At 41.8% G+C, this 27,530-nt stretch overlaps 1 protein-coding gene across 1 annotated transcript; it reads left to right on the top strand.

The window, feature by feature from the left end:
* Window positions 1–1,698: 1,698 nt before the first annotated feature.
* fam161a (FAM161 centrosomal protein A) lies at window positions 1,699–27,530 on the top strand (the record flags this gene model as incomplete). The annotated part of the gene is made up of 11 exons (XM_083980628.1): window positions 1,699–1,854; window positions 2,876–3,219; window positions 7,537–7,672; window positions 10,143–10,685; window positions 11,846–12,127; window positions 15,226–15,563; window positions 16,720–16,887; window positions 17,548–17,647; window positions 19,236–19,366; window positions 20,638–21,003; window positions 27,449–27,530. The coding sequence occupies 11 exons, from the start codon at window positions 1,699–1,701 to the stop codon at window positions 27,528–27,530; spliced, it is 2,646 nt and encodes an 881-aa protein (XP_083836754.1).

Below are 27,530 nucleotides of genomic sequence, written 5' to 3'. Positions count from 1 at the left end.
GAAAAAATGACAAGTGCAATTAGACAGCTTTAAGAGTTTACACTCCAATTAGTAATGTGAACTATCTGCTTGCCATCATGTTGATAGAGGTACAATAAAATATGCAAGGGTTGCATACGGTAGCTGGTTTTATGAATATTTGATGGTACATAGGCTATATACACTGTGAGGCAGGGCCCCCAATTTTATCCTGCTTAGGGCCCCCAGATGTACAGGGCCGGCCCTGGATAGCGCCCCCCGCTGGGCTGAGGGAGTATTACAGCTGCAGCAGCAATCTGGGGCAGTGTTTCTCAAGAGTCTTTTTAGAGCAACATTTTAGTTTTTAGTGCTGAGAATCAGTGGAAAAGTATATAAATAGCTTGATGTCCATCTGCACAATAAATTAAACTGGAAAAAAAAAAAAAAACCAGGCCTCACTGAAGAAGACTGAGTCCAGGTTCTTCTTTCTCAGAAAGCTTAGATCTATCAAAGGCTTTTGGATCATGTAAGTGGATAGTGTCCTTTTTTATACTACTGATGCCTTCCTGCTCTACTGAACCACCAACAACGTCTTTTGTTGGATATTTTAACAGGCATTGTTAGGGTCAGACTTGGCACTGCTGCATAGTCGTTCAGTATTTATTCATTTTTATGTGGCTTTTGTCCTATTTAAGGCGAGACATCACCCCCCAAAATGCAATTTTTTCCCTTTTCTTGGTCGATTTTGTGATATTTTGCTTCCTAAACATGTCTTCTTTCAAACTAGTGGCAATAGGCTAAAACATTAATAACACACAGTTAATTGTTTATTTTACTTCATTTAGCCTGATTACGTCAGTAAATTCCTCATAAATTCACTAAAAGTTTCACACTTTTACACAGAGTACTACACTGTAGCCTATGTGTGTAGTTGTGTTCATCTCATATGAACAACTTCATGCTGTGTTGTTCAGTGATCAGTCATGTGTTTAGGATGTCTATTACTAATGGTACAATACAATAGCCTACAACTTTCAGGCGGGTTTCTCAAAAATGAGTTTTTCTTACACACACCAAGATATGAAATACCCATTTCCCTTAGTACCTACACTCACCAAACTTTCCACATATCTTCCTCTCTATATCCTGCTTCTTTTTACAGAAGGGTTTGTTGATATGTCATTCATAGCCAGGAAATTGATTTTTTTTAATCACACACAAATCCCCCTGTTTCTGCTTTATTATTATTACTCAATAAATTATATCCACGTGTGAAACTGGGTCAACTGTCAGAATCTCCCGTCTGTTTCCGGTATAGTAAAAAAAAAAAAAAAGTTAACATTTTTTTGGGGGATAAAATAATTTATATCTGATTTAGACCAGGAATTTTAAATTTTTCAAACATTAATTTCATTTTTTTTTTTAAACAGTCAAATGATACAGACAGATATGGGTCTATGTTCTGTGCTTTTAATTTGTAGGGAGACCCCCCCATTTCCTGTTTCAGCCCCCCGCGCGCCGGGCTCCTGCTGCTCCGTTGCTAAGCAGCTGAGCTCACCTGTTGCCTGGTTACAGACAGACAGACAGTATTCGCCTGTTAGCGGCGCTGAGTTAACGGTTCTCTTTAATTCAACAGCTTTTCTTTTCACTTTAACAACTTATAAACTCATATTATTAATATTAATATTTCATTTATTTATTTTAACTTTTTAACGGACCGTTTTCCCCTCTGCGGGGCTCATGGCGAACCCCCACCGGACCAACGTGCTGGTGACTTCGTGCCTGAAGACGCCGGTGGACCCGCACACCAAGGCGCCGCTGGCGTCCTACGAGCGGGACAGAGTGCTGCCCTACGCGGCCTCGGCTCAGCTGGACAACCGGCACTACGAGAAGGAGGTAAAACACGACGAAAACACTCAAAAATACTGGTTTAAAACTTACTAAACACGTTTTACTGGTTACTCTATCTTTAATCAGGTCGAATTGTTTTAATATTACATACTGTATTAGGCCTCTAAAGCTTCAAATATCATGTATGTGATGTTTTATTTCCTGTTAATACCGAAGCACCAGCCACTATACAGGGGTTGCCTGTATAGTGTCAAGTTAAAACTTCTACTACAGTTTAATTGTGTGTAATTTTGCCCCAAATCGCTTTAGAAAATTTTGTTTTCTACTAAATAAATTCATGAAATAAAACTGACTTATTACTTGGATTCCTGGTGCAGCTGAAATAAACACAATATTAGGATCAGATGATAAAGAGCTAAAAAGCTGAGTTTGAAGTGGTTTTAATGCTTCATTAGCCTACATCCTGAATCAGTGCAGTGTTGTAGTGTTTCCAGTCTCCTTCTTATTCCTTTTCTAAAACGTCCTTTGCACATTTTCTATTTGAGTGATTGCCCCACTGATTTATTTATCATTTATTCATCCTATTCATAGTAAAAATCTGCATTTTCTCTGGGCATTGCAGCACTTTAACAACATATAGATTATACCTGGTAGAAATGTAAATAAAGCGTGTTGTTAAAACCCTCTCTGTGTTCAGGTCTGGTCTGGTCTGGTCTGGACCTGGTGACAGTTTCAGGTCACGGTCGGTGTGGTCTGAGCGAAGGGATTTATTTATCTGACCTGTGTAACTTGTTGCCGTGGTGACTCTGACTATTCCTGGACTTCCGTCTCTCCACTACTAGATTGTGAGATGTGTGTGTGTGTGTGTGTGTGTTAGCTGAGCTTATAGCTTCCACCATATGGCCCATGCAGGTTGTTGGTGCAGCAGGATAATAGGCTTAGACCTGGAGGAGGAGGAGGAGGAGGAACACCATCCTAGAGCTGCAGCCTCACATACTCATCCTCTTTTCTCTCTTTCTCTGTCTTTCTTTCTCTCTGTCTGGAAACCTCTCCTTGCCCCGTCCAGCTGGAGTACGAGGACTCGGGCTCTGACTTCTGTGATGAGGTGGACTACTTGGTGGGGAAGGGCGGCCCCCCCTGCCCCGGCCTCGGCCCCGGCCCCTCCCACCACCTGCTGCTGAGCGACTACAGGGCGGCGGCGGCGAGGGAGCGTCTGGACCTGAGCGACATCTTCTTCTCCAATGAGGAGTACTACAGCAAGCTGGAGGAGCTGAAGAAGGCTCACCTCCGCACCATGGCCGAGCTGGAGAGCATGTACCGCAGGAAGCTGGAGCTCAAGTTCATGGAGCCGCTGGACGTGGCCGCGCCGGACACGGGCGGCGTTGGCGGTGGCATTGGCGTTGGACACAGGTGGGTGAATATAATTAAATCAGGCCTCTCAGGTCAGGACTGTGGTGTGTTCACTGTCTCTGGGATTTCATGGAGTTAACACAATCCCCCAATTCCAATCCGCCCCCTAAAGACTCCGGCCCTGAACCCTCACTGACTAAAGTGACGTCAGCTCTAAGTGACAGAGTGTGAGAGTCTGTGAGGGTCCAGATGCTGTAAACATGAATGGAACAGCACTTACCCACTCTCACGACACGTTACTTTGACAACAAAATGTTTTTAACTCCGCCCTTGGACCGATAATTTACTGTACTTTCAACACGCACAAGGTGTGTGAGGGAGGCAGACTCAAAACAAAATATTCCTGGATCAGATCTGATCAAATCATCATCAATAATCACAAACTGCACGTTAATACTGACAGTAAACTTCTTCTTTTTTTTCCCTTTCTTTCTTTTTTTTGGTTGTTGCTCCTGTCCATTAACAATAAAGAGAGCGGCGGAGCTCTCTCTGACTACGTGTGTTAATTTACTTTTCTTTTTCTTTTTTTTTAACACTCGCGTTCTGACGGCATCTCATGTGTTTGACTTCACAACGCTATGAACTGTGGGTAATTCCCCTACCCAAAGTCAGCATCGGTGCTGACTTACGGTAAGGGGGCAGTAAGGGCTCATTCACTGACTCACTGACTTGATGATCTGACAAAGGAACAGCCCTCACACTCTCACGGACTTCCCGTGAACGCGCCTCTAAGTCAGTGAGTCCGTGAGGGGTCGGATTGGAACTGGGCCTGTGTTTATTTACACCTTCCTCCTCCTCCTCCTCCTCCTGGCCTGAAGATGGAGCTAGAGGAACATTTTCATAACATAACAACTGTCATAGTTCAGATTTCTTTGGTACTTATTACTCTTACTTGAATACATTTCCAAGACAAATATTTCTACTTTTACTCAAGTTAAAGCAGAAGTAAGGTGAATGTTTGTGTTAATCTAAGTCTTAAATAGTTGTATCTTCCGACAGCAATCACTTCTATAGAGTGTTTGGTCTGAAACACGGGTCTGTCAGTCACTCTGCTCTGCTCTGAGCCCAGGAGAAAACTTTCCTTGTATCCTACAACCTTTATCCAATGAGGAGAGAGAACGGCATAAAGGGGCAGTCCTCTCTGTGTGTGCAGCCAAGGGATGCGCCTGAATGTGGTGACGTAGGGACGAGGGCGGGGACTGCTAACTCCATCTGCTGACAGGAAGTTAGCCAAAACCACCGGATCGCTTACTGCTGCTTTAATTTCTAGGAAGGCTGAAAAGTACTCGTTACTTTCAGGTCTGCTCTTTTTTTTTTTTTTTCTAAAATCCTATTGGACACAAGCTGTGAAACCTATCACAGTGCATCTCTCCACTGGGATCTACGTAAAAGCGGAAATACGTCATCCCTCTCCATAAGGATAGAGCCAAAGTAGCCACGCTCTCGCTCTCGACTGCGTTTGTCAACTCAAAACTAGACCGCGAGTCGTGAAAATGACAATTGCTGTCCTCTTATGATCCCATTTATTTTATTATAGGTGTTTCTGCAGCCTTCTGCTTTATACAACATTGTGGTTCTAAAAGCAGCACATCAGTGCAGCTGGTTTCAAAGAGTTCATTCTCAGAAACAAGAGTTAAAAGCTCCTTACATTCATTTAGAAAAAATTATAGTAGGCTAATTCATTGATGTGGAAAATAAGAAATGTACTCTTACTCTTACTTTTACTTAAAGTACTGGGGTGGAGTAGTCTGTCCATCTCTGATAAAGAGTTTGTTTGTGATGTTTAAAGCTCTGACGTGATGTTTCGTTTGTGTTTGTGAAACTGAACTATTTTTGGACATAACGTCCTGTTGACTTTGGATAATCCACAAATCAGCCTGAGAAGAGTTTCCACAGGAGACCAGACGGTTGTTGAGCTTCCAGGAGGGTGGTAGATTATCACAAATATATGGTTAATTTAACTTTTGTGCAGCTCAAATTTAACCCACTGATTCCTCAAACTAATTAAAATATGAAATTATTATATACACAGAGAGGGAAAGAAGTAGTTGATCTCCTGCTGAGTTTGTAAGTTTGCTCCCACACAAAGAAATGGACAGTTTCTATAGAGAGGTGAAATGTCTTCCTAGACAAATAACCAAGTCCAGTTGCGTTTGATTTAAATTTCTTTGGGGATAACGATGACCTGGACAAATGAGACTATTCACAGGCTGACAGTTTCTATAGTTTACAGAATAACTGAGCATGTGCCATGTGACCACACATTTAGGAGGAAGGCATCATTTCATTTCATGCAGTCTGTGAAGGTAAGAACCACATGAGTACAGTAGTTTGACTCTTGAAAGTGAATTAAGTCGATCACAAGTTCCATGAGAATTGTGTTTAGACCAAAAGAGATAATTATCATTTTGTTTCATACATAAGCTGTGGTATCTATGAGCTACATTATGAGGTAGTAAACTTAGTCAATATAGAAGCTGTGGGGGGTACGTTGAGCCACCTGCCCCATTCTCATGTATTGAATGTATGTAATGTTGTTAGGGTAGACTGTGTATTGTTTTGTATTTGTCTATGTGGTCTACATTGTCTGTATTTATTTGTTTGTGTTGTTTTATGTCTATGTATATATTGTCCAGTGTGAATGTGTATTCTTTTATTGTCTCCATGTATGTTTTGGACCCCAGGAAGAATAGCGGATGCTATGCAGACGCTAATGGGGATCTTAATAAACATAAACATAAACTTAAAGGTCCAGTGTGTAATAATTAACAAGAGTTATTGTTAAAATCTGAATCTACTCCCCATGAATATATTAGTGTAAGTGTTTAATCGCTATAAAATAAAATCTGTTTGGTTTTCGTAGCCTTATAATTCATATAACAAGGGTCTTGCTTTAGAGAGCGTCGCCATCTTGTGCCGCCATGTTTGTACGGCAGCCTGAAGGGAAAATCCAGCCAATCAGAGAGCGCGTTTCAAGAGTTTCACGTTTATGAATAAAACAAAGAAGGAGGAGGAGGAGGAAACAGCAGACATGTGGTGAAATGCTCCTGAAAGGACGATGAGTCATCTAGTTGTTGTAGGCCAAAAAAGGGGTCAACGTTAAACAAATTGCAACAGAAGCAAACTCAACTGATTTTGTATCCTCAACATGTCCTGAGTGAGGGAAAAAAGCCCTGAAGAATCCCATTAGGGGAAAGTTTAGAAAAAATAATATAGCCCATTCATACGTCTATTCATTATTTTTCTCCTGTGAATAGGGTAAAATTTATAACTTTTAGATATCTCCATGAAAATGACTGAGTTGATTACTTACATTAAGACAAACAAAAAATATTACAAGTTTTTTGAAATTCTTTGTTAACATGAGCACATTTGCATACATTTGCATAAATTCCACCGTTTTGACGGCACATGTATATGAAGTTGCTGTGGTGGTACCGGCATGAAAATTGGAATGAGTTGACTCCATCGGTCAACCCACAAGAAACCACTTTAAATTTCAAGCTGACTGCAATTTTTCAAGATAGACACATCCTTAGTAGAGCAGGTATGAGCCATAGACTGTAAAAAGAATGGACGTAGCGTCCGTGACGTCACCCATTGGTTTGGGGGGAGTCTGTTTTGTGCCGCTACTACGGGGGTTTGAGCCGCGCCATGTTGGATTCTACTTGCCATATTTGGAGCGGTGCGGCTGTTGGCCGGCCGAGGGCCCGCCCACTGGCCTCGTAGCAGCGGTCTCCGGACCTGTCACTCAACGTTTCCGCGCCCTGATTGGCCAGAACTTTAAACCTAATAATAGTAAAACGGTAGAGTTTAAAAAAAATTCACCCCCCTCAGAGTGTGTGCGGGGGTAGAAACTATCGGTTGAGACCAAAAAAATAAAATGTACCAGGCTGTAAATATGTTTTTTTAAGCTGTAAAGTCGCTATTTTAACATGGGGCTCAATTGGAGTTGCTCCCTTCTGACACCAGCCCCCAGAGGAAGAAGAGGGGATTACAGTTTTTTTTTGAACGCGGAAGTGAGCTTCACTTCTCAGACCGACAACTGCCCCCTTAGTATGAGCAAACAGTGCATAATCCAATTACGTATGGCTAATTTGCATACATACAACACCTGATAGCCTAAATGGGTTCCATTCAGACTTTTTCTAAACTTTCCCCTAATGGGATTCTTCTGGGCTTTTTTTCCCTCACTCAGGACATGTTGAGGATACAAAATCAGTTGAGTTTGCTTCTGTTGCAATTTGTTTAACCTTTTTTCATAAAATGACTGGACTAATCGTCCTCTCTCTCTGTCTCTCTGTCTGTCTGTCTCAGGTTGCCGTGGTGCAACATCAGCCCAGCAGCTGGACGCCGCCTGAGGAAGTCTCACTCGGCCGTGGAGCTGCGGAGGAGTTCAGGACAGTCGGAGGAGTCGTACGAGGAGGAGGAAAGCGGCGGCGGCGGCAACGAGGTGGAGAGAGGGCTGGGCGATACGGTGATATTAGATGGTGAAGGATTAGAGCGTGTAGACCATCTGCCAAAGTGCAGAGATCGTAGGATCGTCTGGGGCTCGTTCTATAAACTGCAGTTCTACGCTGCAAAGTGCAAACAAAGGACATTTGCAAAGTTTGCTAAAAGAGAAAACAACAGTTACTTTAGTTTGTATCTTTATTTGGCCCTTTTCAATCAGCTATTTAGTGTTTTGATACTTAAAATCCTGTTAAAATGACTGTTGAATAAAACAAACAGTAATGTCTTCATTGATATTTTACTTTCATGTTTATTAGTGAAGAAGCGTCTCCGCACATCTATTTTCTCAGGTGCGTAGGACTGGGATCCATAGGTCCGTACCGATAATGGAAAGAGAGAGGAGTCCCGCACACTGAACAACTTGCTTAATGGATAGTTTATTGCAACGTTTCGGTCCAACAGACCTTCGTCAGGCAAACATTAGATAGAGGCTGAGAGCCATCTTTAAATAGGGAGTGGCTGAGTGACGCACTGACTCCCATTCAGAGAAATATTATCAAAAGTCACATATCCAATATCGGAAATACAGAAATAACATGTCGATATATCACAAAAATAGATCAACATTGACGGTCTATTATTTATAATATTCCCTGATGAAGAAAAAAGTTTCATTAGGAGTGGGGAGTGGCTCTGACGCACATCCTTCCCTCACATGCATCATAATAAGAGACATGAAATACACAAGGATACAAGAAATATCAAAATGTGCCAAAAGTTAAACGACTCGACACAATAGACAATATCATAATTGAACAATGTAACGAAAATTGTTATTGAAAGCTACCTTTTATGTTGCAAGAGTCCACTTTATCAGAGTGTTGTTGTTTACCTTTTACTATGTTTTACGTTGTTTGCACATGTTGGCAAAACTGCAACTATTTAGATTCAAATCTGTTCAGAAAGGATCTTTGGCCTAAATTGTCTGTTTTTCTTTTTTCGATTTAAGATCGTGATGAAATCGAAATCGTGACTTCATTTAAAAAAAATCGTGATATGATGTTTTTTAGGGGTGGGAGAAAAAATTGATTCACATAAATATCGCAATATCTTTTTTGACGATTTTTAAATCGATTTTTTTTTCAAAAATCGATTTTTTTTTCAAAAATCGATTTTTTTTTTTTTGACTTTTAAAAAATATTGTGCAATGTGCATTTGTTCGCCTTTTTTACATACAGAGAGTACAGGTTTTGAAAAGGGTTTAAGTTCACTTTATAATGGAGTATGTTAATTTATAGGCTCCTACAGTATTTGTGTGCAGATAAATGTTAAAAATGCAGATTAACTCACTGAGTGCCGCGCTCCTTTCCAAAGTTTTAGTCAAGTGTACCGGCAATTTAGACCATTTTTGACTTTTTATGTAGAGCCACAGTGTATTCTATATTATTGCCACCAACACATACTGTGGCTCAATTGAAAGGTTTACCTTAATGCTTCAAGTGGCCACAAACCGTTTGTTTCTACGTGCCTCTGTTCCTGAGAAAAGTCAAGCTAAACATGGCTGGGTTTCACCAAAATCCCTCCTTTTTTTCTAGAAAAGGAGATACAGCGTCTTTTATGAAAGGTGCGCTGTTTGTGTCTGTCGCTCTTCTGACACTCGCATTTCTGGATCAAAGGGCTCGTATAAGATAAATATATACAACAATTGTTGTTCTATTCACAAAACCACCATCGGGGGCGGGGGGGGGCGCCACTAAACAACAATAACACAGACGCACCGTGCCGTGTCACAGCTTCTCGCCGCGGAGGGTGAGGGTCAGTCGGCCACCGCGGCTCGGGAAGACCGGTCCCGCCGGTGGTCGCGGTCCTTCTGTGGTACGGGTCGGTGATGCCGGTCTGCTTTGGCCCAGAGACCATCAGATTTTACCGCGGGAGGACTTTGGGGAGGACACGGTGTTGCTCCAGATGAAGACCGGGCGGGACTGTCGGCTGAGAGCTTCCTGGTTCAGCTCCGAGCAGCTGGAGCAGCTGGAGCAGCAGCGCGGGTGAGAGCAGAGCAGCTGCGCTGCAGCAGCTGCTGCATCTGCATGCAGAACTCGTTTGCAGAAGCCGAGTTATGATAAAAACTTCCAGATCATGAGCTGTCATGTGACTTTGATCTTCATCTATTTCAGTTCTCCTCGTCGTAGAGTCCCCAAATTTACATATAATGTGTATTAAAGTGTCTATTTTCATAATTTAAAAAAAAAGCAAAAAACGTAAAATTACGTTTTCGGCACTCAACGCATGGGAACGAAAAACGAGAAATTACGTGGTTGGCACTCAATGAGTTAAAAATCGAGAGAATCGGCAATATTGTAGAATCGCAATTTAAATCAAATCGCCATCCAAAAAATCGTAGAAGAATCTAATCGGGAGAAAAGCATATCGTCCCAGCCCTAATATTTTTGCCATATCGCCTGCACCCCTAGGTGGAGAAAGGTCTGCTGTTCTCCCCTAAAGAACACATCAAGAACATGTGGAAGGACTTCCGGCTGTCGCAGCAGGCGCTGTCGTCCTCGCTCAACAACCTGCCGGCCGGGGGCGACGCCGGGAGAAGGAGGAGGAAGAAGAAGGAGAAGACGATGGCGACGGGCGAGAGCTGGAAGCACCGAGTGACCGTTCCCAAACCGTTCCACATGACGCAGCGCGAGGCGGAGCGGCGGCGGCACGGCGGGAAGACACGCTCGGAGATGGAGGTGGAGAACGCGGAGCTGCGGCGGCAGCTGGAGGAGCTCAGCGAGTGTCAGAGGAAGTTCCACGCCAGCCCCGTCCCCGCACACGTCCACCTGCCGCTGTACGAGGAGCTGCAGGAGCAGTACCACGAGAGGAGGAGGAACATCCGGGAGCAACGAGGAGGAGCAGCAGGAGGAGCAGGAGGAGCAGGAGGAGGAGACGAGGAGCAGCAACGCAGCGTCCCCAAGCCCTTCAGCTTCCTGGAGCGGGAGCGTCTGAAGAAGGAGCAGAAGAAACATGTAAGAGTTCTTCTCCTTCATCTTCGGCTGAATCCCATTTCACCACCTACCCCTCCGTTTTGCACGTTCACGTGTAGGGTTAGGGGCGTCCCGATTCCCGTTAGGACAGAGGGTTTTGTTTATACCCTTCAAACGAAGGTTTTTCAGAGGCACACTTCAAACTGAGGGGTATGTCAAGTTGTAAAACGAAGAGTTGTTTTATTTATTAATGGGTAGGGGGTAAAAAAGAGAAATGGGATTGGGCCTTCTTCTCCTGCTTACTTTTTTAGTCAATGTACCTTCAAATTGCGGCCAATGATGAAGATTTTTGGAAATATTGTAGAGAAATTTCTTGTGGTACAATGTCTCCAAAAACATTTAAACATTTCTAGAAAAAAAGTGGTAAAAATTCTAAAAAAAAAAGAAAAAAAGTTAAAAAAAAATTGTTAGAAAAAGTGGGGAAAAAAATCTAGAAAAAGCAGTAAAAAAAAGAAGAAAGTTTTCTGGTAAAACTTCAAGAAACCATTGGTGAAGCCTACTCTATCTATTTTTGAAGTGTGAAATAAATGTAACTGTGCGTTCACACCAAACGCTTCCAAAGCGTCAAATATTTTCAGTAGCTTCGGTCGCTCGTCACGTGACTGACGTCAAAGTTCGATCGCGCTGGTCATTGGGGAGCCGAAATACAAAAAAAAGAAAAAAAAAAGGCAGTCGAAGGACGTCTCTATTCTGACAGGTTGCTGCAAAACCGCGTCATAGCTAATTACCCTAAAGTTAACCATGGCTCAACTTCTATTATATTTTCATTATCAATTAACCTGTTCTTCCTAGACAAATAACTAAGTCCAGTTGCTTTCGATTTAACCTCCTTTGAAATTAACCTGTTGATTTTTTAAATAATTAATCGATTAGTTACGGTACTTGTTTGGTCAATAAAATGTTAAAAAATGTTGAATAATGTCAATCAGTGTTTCCCAAACCACCAGACGACGTCCTCAAATGTCTTGTTTTGTCCACAAACCAAAGAGAAACTCAGTTTATTGTCATAAAGGAACAAAGAAACCAGAAATATTCACATTGAAGAAGCTGGAAGCAGAGAATTTTGACTTTTTTTCTCTTAAACTTAAACTGATTTATTCGATTATCAAAATAGTTGATGATTAATTTACATTTGAACACAGGCGGCGGCGGCGTGCGGCCAGGACAAGGTGAAACCGTTCCGGGCGAAGCCGGTGCCTAAGGCCGTGTACGCGGCGGCGTCCGGCGAGCAGGCGAAGGAGGAGCAGCTGTACCGCTCCATCAAGATCCAGATGAGAGCGCAGGAGCTGCTGCACAGCGCCGCCATGCCGACCAGCATGCTGCAGCGCCGCCTCAGCGACCGCAGGAAGAAGGAGGACGCAGGAGGAGGAGGAGGAGGAGGAGGAGGAGGAGACTTCACCCACCGGCCGACCATCAACAAGGAGGTGCCGGACTTCTTTTTATTTTTTTATTTATTTATTTATTTTTTTAATAGTGCCATATAGACCTTTTCAGAGAGTATAAACAAATACAGGTGTTACCAAGGATACTAATTAAGGCTCCATTCCATTTAGTGTAGCAGAGCGTTTTCTAATGAGCCACACCTGTCTTTGTTTATACTCTCTGAAAAGGTCTATAGAGAGCCTAAGCGGAAGCAGGAAGTAACATCGCCATGGGACCTCAACTCTGAAAAACTCTCCATGCAAGTGAACGGGAGTCAAAGTTTTATTTCATGATCCGATTGAATTGTGCCATGTGAAAAAAATATGTCCTCTACCTGTTTAAGACATCACGTTTCATCCGGAGAAAAAAAAGCAGTTTGTTGTAAAACGGCAACAGAAGAATGTATTTAGTGTGAAGACGCTCTACAGACTACAGATCTGGTGTCCCACAAAAAATACATCACCAACTGACACGGGAAAGGGCGGCATTTGGTGTGTGACGTCACTACGCGACTTGTAGTCTTTCTGGTTATGGACTCTTCTGAATTTTATTCTACAATAGCTTTACAACAAACTGCTGATTTCTCTTCATGAAACGTGATGTTTTAAACAGGTAGAGGACATATTTTTTTCTCATGGCACAATTCAATCGGATCACGAAATAAAACTTTCAGTCCTGTTCACTTGCATGGATAGTTTTTCAGAGTTGAGGTCCCATGGCGATGTTACTTCCTGCTTCCGCTTAGGCTCTCTATAGTGTAAAGACATACAGTCACTACAGACAAACTACAAGGGTGCAACGTGGGTGACTAACAAATAACAATATCATACCAACAAGACTTCAAATAGGCAAACAGAAAAGAGACAAGAACAAAACAAGACACATATACTGTATATATATACTCAGGGTTTAAAATTAGCACCCGCCACTCGCCAAATGCGGGTAAAAATATGATTTGGCGAGTAAAATTATTAGGCCACTCGCCATTGGCCGGCAGCTGGAATATGCCAACTTCACTATATAATTGTCATCATAAATGCTGAACAGTGAAACGAACAGTTTACAGCTACAGGAGATCTACTGACTGTGTTTCGAATGTCAGAGTTGTCCCTCGTTATCCTCCGTGATTCAACATTAAGAAAATGTATCAAGTTTTCTGCTGCTGTAACGTTCGCGTTCAGTCGGTCATTCAGAGGAGGCGGTCAGAAGCGAGCGACCTTAGTTTGTGGTAAAGTGTTTATGTGGCGACACATCGCGATGGTGAGAGGTAAGGTTACCAGGGTTACCACATGTCCCCGACAATATGGAATCATCCCGTATTTGCAGATTAAATAACCCCGTCCTGTTTTGCATCAATACGGGACCGGGTTTCTCTCGTATTTCCGAGTTCACTTGAATGCAGCATCACCCCGCTCGCAATCCTGTGAAGAGGTGCCGACTCTGCCCGTGATCAGGTGAAACTCTGAATTTCTGCCACTCTCGTCTGTGATCAAAACACAAACACTGGGCTCGACAGTGTCAGTGACACTCTGGGCCATAAAGTATAGGCTACCCCCGCAGCCCCCGCCCGTAAAGCCTTTCCACCATCAACGGTCTTTTTTTTTTCTTTTTTCTTTTTTACCGCAACATATGATTCACGTCATGATAACTTCTGTATTTAGGCTATTCAAACTTCCACAGTCCATAGTTCTCTTTGTTTGATATTTCAAAAGAAAGTTGCATCCTTCTATAGGCTACTGTAGGATGAACAGTAGGCAATCTACATTTAAAAAAAAAAAACAACAACAAAAAAACCTGTGTTCACACCACTTATTCAGTCTGAATTAAATGTAGGCCAAGTTTCAAAACTCACATCACTATATCTTCCTCTGAAAGCCTATTTATGTAATGTCTGTTGTCATTCCATCAGCTAATCTAAACATATTTTTTTATATACTGTATATATTTATTGCACCAATTTCGTTTAGGAGGCAGGTGTGTAGGCCTATTGTTAAGGCAGCTGCCTAAATATAATGCAATGGGGAAAACACTGCTGATTTTAATGACTTTGTGTTGTGAGCAGTCCAGTGGCCGGTGAAAACATATTTTGGCCGGTAAAATTTTTGAGCTACCTGCCATTGGCAGGTAGGTCAAAAAGTTAATTTTATACCCTGTATATACTATATACATATGATAATAAATAAGAAATAAATACAAATAGAATGCGAAAATTAAGAATAAAAGGTAGGGAAAGGTTTAGGCTATTTTTCTCTTGTGAGAGTGTGTATGTACATGTGCATGTGTGCGTGTGTGTGTGTGCGTGTGCGTGCACATGTGTGAATGACATCTTGTGTAAGATTGCAGAGAAAGTGCAGAGGGAATGAGAGAATGCGATGGAAGCATGAGATGGAGGTGGAGACAAGGGGGAAGAGACAGATGAGAGACAGGAAGAAGTGAAATAGTCTCGTAAGAAAGGATAGGGGGTAACATTGTTTTAGACCCCCAGCTTTGCCCCGGGGGCCAAGACCTCCAGGGTGGGAGGAGGGCAGGACTGGAGGGGTATCAATTAATTAAAGCAGAAGTAAGCGATATTTTTGTGTTAATATAAGTCTTAAAGCAGAAGTGAGTGATATATTTGTGTTAATATAAGTCTTAAATAGTTCTATCTTCCGACAGCAATCACTTACATAGAGTGTTTGGACTGAAACACGGGTCTGTCAGTCACTCTGCTCTGCTCTGAGCCGAAGAGAAAACATTTATCGTATCCTACAGTTTTTATCCAATGAGGAGAGAGAACGGCATGCAGGGCTGTGTGTGCAGCCAAGGAACGCCGTGAATGTGGTGACGTAGCGACGAGGAGTTCACGGGTCAGAAGTTACGAGTGGCCGTTATAGTGACTTTCACAGATAAAACAGGTCGGAGAAACACAAGTGGGTTGCCTGGAACGCTACAAAGTCGTAAGTTGTGACTTGAAGCTGTAATTTACGGTTTCAAAAGCCTGCCTGGAACGCAGCATTAGCGAAAACGACCGGATCGCTTACTTCTGCTTTAATCATTCTTTCTCTTTTCTTTTCTTTTTCCCTTCCTTCCCTGATTTGGGTTTATTTTAATTTTTTTTTAGGTGCCGGACTTCAACGCCAGCTACCAGCGCTTCCAGAAGCAGCTGGAGCGGAGGAAGGAGGTGAAGCCCACCACGTCCTGCGAGCCCTTCGACCTCCGCACCGCGCAGATCCCCTCGCACCGCGGCCGCGTCCTGGCCGACATCCAGAAGGAGCAGAGCAGCCCGCGGCCGCAGCGCTGGCCCTACCTCAGCACCGGCCCGGCGGGGGGGGGGACGGGGTCGGGGTCGGGGGGGGTCCGGACCCCCAACTCCAGTCTGTGCTCGTCTCTGTCCGGCAGCCTGGAGATGCTGCCCGCCAAGGGCACGGACGCCACCAAGAAACGCCACGAGGCCGTGAGGTACCGTGGTAACCGCCATCCTCCCTCACTTCCTGTTTAGAGCTGGGCTGGATTCAGAACCACTTCCTGTTTAGAGCTGGGCTGGATTCAGAACCACTTCCTGTTAGTTTGTTCTCTACTGATGTGACCTGAAGGTCGAGAGCAGGAATCAGACCAGAGACACTGATTCTCCTTCTCCTCCTTCGTTTTCTCCTTTTTCTTCCTCTTCTTCTTCTTTTTCTCCTTCTCCTTCTTTTTCTTCCTCTTCTTCTCCTCCTCCTTCTTCTTTTTCTCCTCCTCTTTCTCCTTCTTCCTCCTTCTTCACCTCCTTCTCCTTCTTTTTCTTCCTCCTTGTTCTCCTCCTCCGTTTTCTCCTTCTTCTTCTCCTCCTTCTTCATCTTCTCCTTCTCCTTGTTCTCCTTCTTTTTCTTCCTCCTTCTTCTCCTCCTCCGTTTTCTCCTTCTTCTCCTCCTCCTTCTTCTTTTTCTTCCTCCTTCTCCTCCTCCGTTTTCTCCTTCTTCTCCTCCTCCTTCTTCTTTTTCTTCCTCCTTCTCCTCCTCCATTTTCTCCTTCTTCTCCTCCTGCTTCTTTTTCTCCTCCTCTTTCTCCTCCTCCTTCTTCATCTTCTTTTTCTCCTCCTTCTTCACCTCCTTCTACTTCTTTTTCTCCTCCTTCTTCTCCTCCTCCTCCATTTTCTCCTCCTCCTTCTTCATCTTCTCTCCTCCTTTTTCTTCCTCTCCTTTTTCTTCCTCCTTCTCCTCCTCCTCCTCCATTTTCTCCTCATCTTTCTCCTCCTCCTTCTTCATCTTCTCTCCTCCTTTTTCTTCCTCTTCTTCTTTTTCTCTTTCTCTTTCTCCTTCTTCTTTTTCTCCTCCTCCTCCTCCTCCTTACACAAGTCCAGACAGTAGATTGAGGAGGCGTCAGGAGAAGTTTCTGTTTTGAGACAAACAGCTGATCAACTGTACGAGTGACAAGTGCAGAGAAATGCATTCTGGGAAACGTGGTCTTTCCAGTACAAACTAACACAGTATGTGGTTTTGAGTCCAGTCCTAATAGAACTCCATTTCCCATGATCCTCAGCTGTAGCCGCCAGGTGTAGCTCCTGGACCCTGGACTCCTCCTCCTCCTCCTCCTCCTGCTCCTCCTGTGACCGGTGTGTGTGTGTGTGTGTGAGCAGGAGGGCTCTGGAGCAGAGGAGGAGGGTGGAGGAGGAGGAGGAGCAGTGGAGGGAGCGGCAGAAGCAGAGGGAGAGGAGGCTGCACAAGGAGGTGCTGAGGAGGGCGCAGGCCAACGACCCCCACATCGCCCTGGCCCAGACCAACACCAGCAAGCTGAGGGAGTTCAGGTAACACCTCCTCCTCTTCTCCTCCTTCACCTCCTCCTCTTCCTCCTCCTCCTCTTCCTCCTCCTCCTCCTCCTCTCCTCCACCTTCTCATCTCCTCCTCCTCCTCTCCTCCACCTTCTCATCTCCTCCTCCTCCTCTCCTCCCTGTCCTCCTCTTCTCCTCCTCCTCATCTCCTCCATCTAATCCCTCTCCTCCTCCCTGTCCTCCTCCTCTTCCTCTCCTCCTCCTCCTCCTCTTCTCCTCCTCTTCCTCCTCCTCCTCCTCTCCTCCCTGTCCTCCTCCTCCTTCTCCTCTTCTCCTCTCCTCAACCTCTCCTCTTCCTCCTCCTCCTCTTCTCTTCTCCTCCTCCCTGTCCTCCTCCTCTCCTCCTCCTGACCTCCTCCTTGTCCTCCTCCTCCTCCTGTCCTCCTCTCCTCCTCCTCCACCTCTCCCACTCTTCCTCCACCTCTCCCACTCTTCCTCCACCTCTCCTCCCTCTCCTGTCCTCCTCCTCTCCTCCCACTCCTCCTACCCACCCTCCTCCCTCACGCTGTGCATCTCTTCCTCTCCTCCACCTCTCTACCTCCTCTCCTCCTCTCCTCCTCACCTCCTCCTATCCTCCTCCTTATCTCCTCCTCCTCTCCCCCCCACCTGTCCTCACACTCTGCGTCTCCTCCTCAGGAAGCAGGAGCAGCAGCGCAGGAAGGAGTTCCAGCAGGAGATGAAGGAGATGCAGCGGCGGGTGAAGGGACGACCGCTGCTGCTGGAGCAGGTGGCTCAGGTCAGACCCATCACCCATCACCCATCACCGACCATTTTGTTATTTCGTTATTCCTACTGGAGGGTAGGGGTGGTATGTGGGAGTGTGTGAGCAAGATGTCTGTATTTGTTGTATTGTATTGTCATGTTATGTATGTCTACAATGTAGTGTATTGTTGATGTTGTGTGTTCTATGTATATGCTTGTTCAGGGACCCCCTTGAAAATGAGATGCTACATCTCAAGGGGCTATCCTTTAATAAATTCAAATTCAAATTCAAATACCATCAATACAATCAATAACGTACAGCCCATAAACACAAACAACAAACAACTGATCCTCCTCTTGTTGTTATAGACAAACACTCGTTTATGAGTTTAGGTTCAGACCAAGGGGGCAGTTGTCGGTCTGAGAAGTGAAGTCACTTCTGCGTTCAACAAACTGCAATCCCCTCGGCTTCCTCTGGGGGCTGGTGTCAGAGAGCAGCATTCTCCATAGACCCCCATGTTAAAATCACAGACTTTACATCCTCAATAAACATGTTAAAAGCCTGGTGTCCGATAGTTTCTACCCCCGCACACACTCTGAGGGGGGTGAATTTTTTTTAAACTCTACCGTTTTACTGTTATTAGGTTTAAAATGCTGGCCAATTAGGGCGCGGAAACGTTGAGTGACAGGTCCGGCGACCGCTGCTTCGAGGCCAGTGGGCGGGTTCTCGGCCGGCTAACGGCCGCACCTCTCCAAATATGGCAAGTCAAATCCAACATGGCGCGCTTCAAACCCCCGTAGTAGCGGTACAAAACAGACTCCCCCAAACCAATGGGTGACGTCACGGTGCTACGTCCATTCTTTTTACAGTCTATGGTTCATTCTAGAAACTTTAACAACAATGAACTGATTCATTAGCACCAAACTAAAGGTGAGATTATATAATGTGTTGTGTTGCATCAGCTCAGTGGACAGAGATAAAATATATATAAAATATAAAATAATAGAAATTAATAAAAATAAAAAAAAACTTGAGAATGTTTCATATGTAAATGATGATAATAAAAACAAACATAAAGACTCAACAGATTCAAAGACAGTAAAACAGGAGACATATATCAACTTAAATAAAATCATTAACAGTTGTATCAGCTTTATATATATATATAATATTATAAGGAAATTAATATTTGAATATATTGAATGAAACTCTGAATATATTGAATATATATATATAAATTCATATAAATATTGATATTATATCCACATTGAGATCATATTTCTCATAAATAATGTATCATATGAAATGTGTGTATGTATATGTTTATGAAAATATATCTTAAGTTAGAAATGTAATATGATATGATAAGTTATTATAGAGGAATCTATAAATATGAGGTGGTTTTGTAATCAGAGGGTAAATAAGTTCAGACTTCTCTCCACTTCTTTGGAATATGTACAGGTATACTGTATGTATCTCTATATATTCCTCTTGTTGCTTTCCTTTCATGGTCCTTTCATGTTCATTTGTGGATAAATAACCTCCTATTTCTATTTATTCATCGTCATTATTGTCTCATATTGACATGATTGTGACTTGACGTGTGTTTTCCTGTTTCCAGAGAAACGCCAAGCAGGCGGCGGAGAAGCGCTACGTGGAGGCGCTGCAGGGCTGCGACCTGACGCAGGAGTTCATCAGCAGCAAAGCAGCCGAGTCGGGAGGCGACGGCCGACTCAGCGACCACACACACAGGTCAGTCTCCGTCTGGCACTCATCTACAGGGACACAGTCATATGTGTCGTATTGTGTTACAGTGTGGAGTCAGGCCTCTCCAACCACAATTAAGTCAATTGCATCTCGGTATAATCAAACCATAAAAATAATGGCCAAGAAACCAATAAAGTGGCATTACTGTCTCATCTTGAAGCAGTATAATTTGCTTAGTTTTGACAATTTCTTAAAATTTTCATCTGTCAAACTGGTTTTTAAATGTTTGCAGAACTTGGCTGCAGATGTGCTGTGCAGTCGTTTTAGAAGACAAAATAGTGATAGGATCACCAGGGGTACGGCAAGTGGCAACTGTAAAATCTCACGCCGTAAGAAGACCTCCTTTGGGCAATCAGCCTTCTCTATAAAGGGTTCACTTCCCAGATGTGGAATTCACTACCGACCGAAATAAAACTAACCCGAGACATTAGAATTTTTAATACAAAGGTTAAAATCTGGCTGAAACAAAATCAGAACTGTATGCATTTTTAATGTGTCATGACTTGGTATGATTTTAGATGTATTGTACATTTTATAGTGTTGTATGTAATTTTGATGTCTTTCTTCTTACCTTCTTTTTCCTACTAAAAGCCTAACTAGGGACGGAGTTGGAAACTAGCATTAGCTATAATCTCTGTCTGCAGAACATCAGTCACATTGACTTGTTTGTAATGGGTGGAAGTGTCACTATGTTAACCTGCATTGTCCCTATCAAATAAACTGAATTAAATAAAATAAAATAAAAAAGAAAACATAAAAACACATTTAAAAAAAGCATCTGTGGACAGTTTTGCACAAATTTGTCCCATTGGTTGCACTGAAAAACAGTCAGACAACACAACAGTAAACACAGATTATAAAACAGATATATTTATGTTGAGGCCGTTATTTAAAAGTGAAAATGTTGTTTTATATATTAAATTATTTAATTTGTAATGTCTGTCGCACTTCTTTTTGAAATCTCCTGTGCACTTCAAATAGTTTTTTTATCCATAGTTGTCTACCAGCAAGCACTTTTTTAATCTGTTACTTTGCCCAGCAGGTAGAGAGCACCGTAGCATTTTCTTCTTTTGTCTTCTTCTTCTTAAAGTATTTTTATGAATTGTGTATTTATTATTTGTCCTGTTTTATTTCCTTTTGCTGTCACGAACGAATTTCCCCTCGGGGATGAAATAAAGTATAATCTAATCTAATTTGATCTAATCTAAATAAACGGTGACAGTGACGTTGAGCGACGTGTTTGTGTGTTTCCTCAGCGACCAGGATGACGCCGACATGGGATATCTACCCGTTCACTACAGGAAGGTCTTCCTCGACGACGACGACGACGACCTCGATGATGCTGAGGAGAAGGAACGAGGGAGAGAGGAGGAGGAGGAGGAGGAGGAGGAGGAGGACGAGGCCTCGTTGAAGCGCCGTGACGACGAGGACGAGGACAAAGACGAGGACGAACACGGTCGACGCTCAGACGGCGAACGGCGCGACTCTGACGACAGCTACCACTACTCAGACGATCATGACAACTACTCAGAGGACAGCGAGCATGACGCCGACACCAGACAGGAGGAGGAGCAGCAGGAGGAGCAGCAGGAGAAGGAGGAGGAGGAGCAGCAGGAGGAGCAGCAGGAGGAAAAGCAGGAGGAGGAGGAGGAGAAGGAGGAGGAGGAGAAAGAGTGATGTCATCACATGTTAAGACGTCAGTCGCCAAACCACTGAGGAGGAAGAGGAAGCTTCATATTTAACTGAATATTTAACAGTCAGGAATCATCACACAGAACCCTCATTTATTTTTTACCGTTTTATTTTATTTTATTTTACAATAATCAGTTGGCAAACCTTTAATTTACAGGCCGTTAATTACGTGATAATGTCAAGAAATAACCAAGAAATAACAATTAATTACGTGATAATGCCAAGAAATAACAATTATTATGTGATAATGTCAAGAAATAGCCAAGAAATAATAATTAATTACGTGATAATGTCAAGAAATAACAATTATTACATGACAATGTCAAGAAATAGCCATGAAATAACAATTAATTGCGTAATAATGCCAAGAAATAGCCTAGAAATAACAACTAGAAAATTTCCTCTCGGGAAATTTTGAATGGGCCACGGGAGCTACTGCGGGTTGTGCCATCTCTGTCAACATGGGAATCAAACCCACGATCTTAAGGTCAAGACAGAGCTGATCAGACAGACACATGATCATCTTTCTATAAGCACTGATATGGAGGAGCTGTAACCACATTAGGTTACCTGTGTGTGTGTGTGTGTGTGTGTGTGTGTGTGTGTGTGTGTGTGTGTGTTTGTGTGTGTGTGTGTGTGTGTGTGTGTGTGTGTGTGTGTGTGTGTGTGTGTGTGTGTGTGTGTGTGTGTGTGTGTGTGACTGTAATCACATGAAGCTGGCTCTAGAGTCTGTGTGTGTGTGTGTGACTGACTTGACACATAGTTAGTTAGTAGCTGCATCCTGTGTCAGTCTGATTTAGCTGTGTCGGTGTTTATAAACATTTAAACGAGCGCCAGGTGGATTGTTTATGAAGTTAACGAGCTCTGGCCTGAGGATCAAAGAGGTTACCACGGCGATAGGGGCCCCCGCAGGCTGAGACAGACAGAAACGTGGAGAAAAAGAGCCATTTTCTGCCTCTGCACCGGTCTCACATTTAGGCTCAGCATGACAAAACGGTAACTCCTATCAGAACAAAACACAGATCAACGTTGCTCTAAGGACTTACTGAAAATTTTGGTACGATTTGGTGTTTCTACAGTAAATATTTTGGCGACGCTGGCAGTTTTAAAACATCAGGCCGTTCTGCTTCTCTCAGAAAATATTTGTATTGGAGTCAATGAGGAGCAGAGACAGACGTGGCCGCACTTAGAGGCTCCAAGTTTAAATTCTGTAAGTCTCTCTGATATTTTGAGCAGATGATGAGTGACAGGACAAGTTTGTCTTACAAATTCTGAAAAAATTATGTGTGTAGAGTGTAAATTGTGGCCGGGCCGAGTTTGGAAAGAGAAAAAATCTGGAGTTTTTCTGGCATCTCTCCCACTCTAACCGATGATGTCACCCACTCTGACACGAACATTCCGTGCAATACACACCCATTATAATCTCATAATTTCTCCAAAAATGATCATGGTCATTGATCAGGGATTGATCAAAAACTATATGACCTATCAAAACGTGGAGTAATACGCCAATACACAAGACTTGTGTCTACTGTTTAAAGTTTAAATGGAGTCTCTAGGTGAAAGTATGCCTGAGCAGTAGACGTTTGTTAAACTCCAATGATTGGTCTTTTTCGCTCTTTTTTTCCCGCCCGTCCCATTCATTTCAATGCAAAAATTTTGCACGGTTTTTCGCGACTTACGTCGCGAAAAATTCGTATACTGTTGAGAAAAGTAATAGCACACCGATCCCAATCAAGCCGCACGTTTTGATATATAATTTGGCCTGCAACTCTTCGAGTTGCAGGACTAGTAGCGAACCGAAAGTTGGCCGGAAGTGGAAAAATAACTAGAAAAAGCATTTCCAAGAATGGAAATGGTGTGACTGCTGACAGCAACTGAACGCTGTTGCAGAATTAGCAAATAGTGCAAGCAGTGATCACCACACAAATTTTTTACCAAGGTCGGAATTGAACCCACAACCTCATGGTCGTTAGACTTCCACTCTGCCTCTAGGCCACGGTGCACACACAGTTAACACCAAGAAAGCTTGAGAGTCAAGCTTGAATGACTTAGAATGAAAATTTCTGTGAATTTCATGCTGAGAGCAGCAGTTTCAACATGAAGCAAGTTATCAGAAGTCAACAGAGGACAACTGGGAAAATAATGCACTATAATTGTTGTTGAGGCAAGATTTGAACCAGCAACCTTCAGGTCTCCAGACCAGCAAGCTAACCACTAGGCTACAGACAGAGACAGTATGTGAGGGGTAAAGAAAACCTTTGATAAGAGGATCACTGGCTTCTGCTTAAAAAAAAAAGTAAGGAATCGTGGCAGAAAAAGTTAAATATTTTAAAAAGTATAAATAGTTAAAAAGAGAAAAGTAATGCCGATAAAGTTCAAAAAAAGCTGCACGTTTTGATATATGAATTGTTGAAATAGCACAACACCTAACACACTAACCATATGGCCACAGAGAACCTGAGTTACAATGAGCTTTATACTATGAGGAATCAAAGACTGTCCAATGACAGCTGAATAATTGGAATCAATAGTCAAGCAATGATGCGAAATGACTGAGGCAGGAATCGAACCCATGACCATATGATCACTAAACCTTTACTCTGCCACTCGGCTACAGAGAGCACACTGTTTTCAAGACTGTTGTCATTCATTGTAATGTGATGATGTGCTGCAAACTGGTATGAGTAATCAAGGAGATAACAAACACCTGTAACCAATTGAAGGTGGGGGAGGAGAGCAGAATTCAACATAACATAACAAGAGTTCTTCCCTTGGATTCGAACCAGTGACCTTGGGGTTGGCAAGCAGCCACCCTAATCCCTACACTACAGTGGAGTTGTGAAGAAGACTGTTGTCTGTTAATGATCTGCACACTGTCAACATCTAAAAAGTTAAATATTTGAAAAAGTATAAATAGTATAAAAGAGAAAAATAATAGCAATATTGTCCTGAAAAAGCTGCACGTTTTGATATATGAATTGTTGAAATAGCACAAAGTATGAAGGACTAGAAGAAGACCGTAAAAAGGCGGAAGAAAATGGCCAAACAGAAGAACAATAGTGTGACTGCTCAGCAGTCACACTAATAAGAAAAAATCCACACAATAACAGTAGTGCCCGGGCGAAGCCCGGGCACTGGTCCCTGCAGCTATTTCATAGCTGTAGGGATCAGTGCCCGGTGCGATTGCCCGTGGCCCTAATTATTACATGATAATGTCAAGAAATAGCTATGAAATAACAATTAATTGCGTAACAATGCCAAGAAATGTGAATTATTACATGATAATGTCAAGAAATAGCCAAGAAATAACAATTAACTACATGATAATGTCAAGAAATAGCCAAGAAATAACAATTAACTACATGATAATGTCAAGAAATAGCCAAGAAATAACAATTAACTACATGATAATGTCAAGAAATAACAATTATTACATGATAATGTCAAGAAATAGCCAAGAAATGTGAATTATTACATGATAATGTCAAGAAATAGCCAAGAAATAACAATTATTACATAATAATGTCAAGAAATAGCCTAGAAATAACAATTATTACATGATAATGTCAAGAAATAGCCAAGAAATCACAATTATTACATGATAATGTCAAGAAATAGCCAAGAAATAACAATTATTACATGATAATGTCAAGAAATAGCCATGAAATAACAATTAATTGCGTAATAATGCCAAGAAATAGCCTAGAAATAAAAATTATTACATGATAATGTCAAGAAATAGCCATGAAATAACAATTATTGCGCGATAATGTCAAGAAATAACAATTATTACCTGATAATGTCAAGAAATAGCCAAGAAATAACAATTAACTACATGATAATGTCAAGAAATAGCCATGAAATTACAATTATTGCGCGATAATGTCAAGAAATAACAATTATTACCTGATAATGTCAAGAAATAGCCAAGAAATAACAATTATTACATGATAATGTCAAGAAATAGCCATGAAATAACAATTAACTACATGATAATGTCAAGAAATAGCCAAGAAATAATAATTAACTACATGATAATGTCAAGAAATAGCCATGAAATTACAATTATTGCGCGATAATGTCAAGAAATAACAATTATTACCTGATAATGCCAAGAAATAACAATTAATTGCATAGTAATGTCAAGAAACAGCCGCCCTAGAAATAACGGTCAGTTTTTTCATGAAGACAAAAGACTACAGATGCTTTTCATGCTTTGAATTTTTTTGGGAAAGGCCAGAATCTTTCTCTTCTCTTGCAGTCGGTCATTATTTCTTGTCTATATTTCTCCACATTCCTGTGAAATGAGCCGTTATTTCTAATCTAGGATATTTCTAGACGTTATCACATAATCAACAGCCTCTAAATTAAAGGGTTGTTTCGTGAGACTTTTAAACCATCTGCTGCAGAGACGACCTCAGGCCTTTGTCATAGGAGACCCTTGGACTCATCATCATGTTCTTATTATTTAATATAACACAGCCGCTCCTTATCTCCTCTGCACAGTGCATTGTGGGAGAATATTTTACATCATCAACAGTAAATAATGATGCTGTACCTGTTGAGCTTCTGCAGGCAACAACACCAAGATATTTATGTTATATTTGATTTATTTATTCTCATTTATCACTAAGGAAACAGCTCAAAGAGAAAACAAACACTAAACTCAGGCACAACATTCATTTAATACAGTATTATTAATGTTTCTCTGATGTTTCCTTTATTGGTTTTTGGGAGGATTTGTGTTGCTGAACATCACTTGAAAAATAAAAGACACATACATGACTATGCAAAAGTTTTAGGCACTAACATTTTTTTATTTATTATTATCTTTAGTTGATGAAGTTCACATGAAATATTCCAGTTCTCCAGTTCTTGACCACCGGTTTTAGTCAGTTCAGTCTCCTCATGTGACCCAGACTATGATAAGACTGTAAATATCTAACGTGCCTAAAACATTTGTGCAGTTGTGTATGTGTGTGTGTGTGTGTATGTGTGTATGACCTCATAGAAACGGAGCAATAATGTACAGTATGTATTGTTTATGAGACTTATATTGTATTTTTTAATCATCATAATAATCTTGTTTAAATTAATGACTCTGAACCGTCTACAATAAAGCCATTAATTAAAAAATAAAACAATTGCGGTTTTATTTTGTCTTTATTTTGTGTCATTTACTGCTGTTTTAGCTGCAGTTCTTTCAGGATCATAATCACATTTATTTGCCAAGTATGTGCAGACATACAAGGAATCCACTCGCTTGTACACACACATATTATATTTATATATATATATATAAAGATACAGAATGAGGACAGCAACAGCTGAGCAATAACACAACACAACAGAGAACACATACAGTACAGATATAATTTAGTAAAGTGGCCAGTGGATTAAAGGTGATCAGTTGGTTGTGGTGCAATAAACAATGAGGTAGTCGTGCAGTGGGATAAATATATTATTTACTATTGCTAGCCTATTTTATTTGTTCTAAGTTACCTTATTATTTCTCTATTCTATTCTATTGTACACTTCTGTACACTACATACCTGTGGTTTAACTATAAGAAAGCAAGCATACAGAAACTGCAGGTTGCCTATAACTATAATGATGCATTGACCTTGATCGCTGAGTTTGTAAACGCATGTGTATATATTATATACATGCGTGTATACAGGTGCATCTCAATAAATGTAGAATATCATGTAAAAGTCCAAGTGTCAAAAAGCCCCAAACAAGTATTAAGTGCATATAGATGGACATACTTTTCAGAAGGCAGACACTTCCATATTAAAAATGTTTTTTTGTGTGTTTTTTTGGTCTTTTGTAATATTCACATTTTATGACATATTGAGAGTCTCTGTGTGTTGATTTAGTGTTTTATTGTTTTAACATTTGTATTGTTTTTAGTGTCTAATATATTGTTTTTTATGTCTTATGTTTTTACTGTTTCTACATTGTTGTTTTTTTATTATGTTCTATTTTTACTTGTGTACAGCACTTTGTTCCAGCTTCCAGGCTGCTCTTAAAGTGCTTTATAAATAAAGTTGAGTTGAGTTGAGTTGAGTTGAGTATTGAATTTTAGGTCTTCATTAAATGTAAGCCATAAACATAAAGACAGGACATGTTTTATTCTGTGTGTAATGGATCTATAAAATGTATTAGTTTCACTTTTTGAATTGAAATACTGACATAAATAAATAAATATATATATTAAGTATAGACCTATCTATTCTATTCTAATCTATTATATTCTAATCTATTCATTTCTATTCTATTCTCTGTTCCTATGTTCCTGTCATCTATGGGTCAAACTGGAGCCAAAACAGGCTTGAGGCGGGAGCTCGAGCTTTGACGCTTGATTGACAGCGGCGCTCGACCAATGGCAGCGCTCTGCGTCATCAGGGGGGAGGCGACAGCCAATGAGGCGCGGCGAGGGGCGGGAACATAG

The sequence above is a fragment of the Trachurus trachurus genome (assembly GCF_905171665.1).
Source record: "Trachurus trachurus genome assembly, chromosome: 1".
NCBI lineage: Eukaryota > Metazoa > Chordata > Actinopteri > Carangiformes > Carangidae > Trachurus > Trachurus trachurus.
The sequence above is the reverse complement of the archived record's forward strand: the minus strand, read 5'-3'. Positions and strand labels throughout refer to the sequence as shown.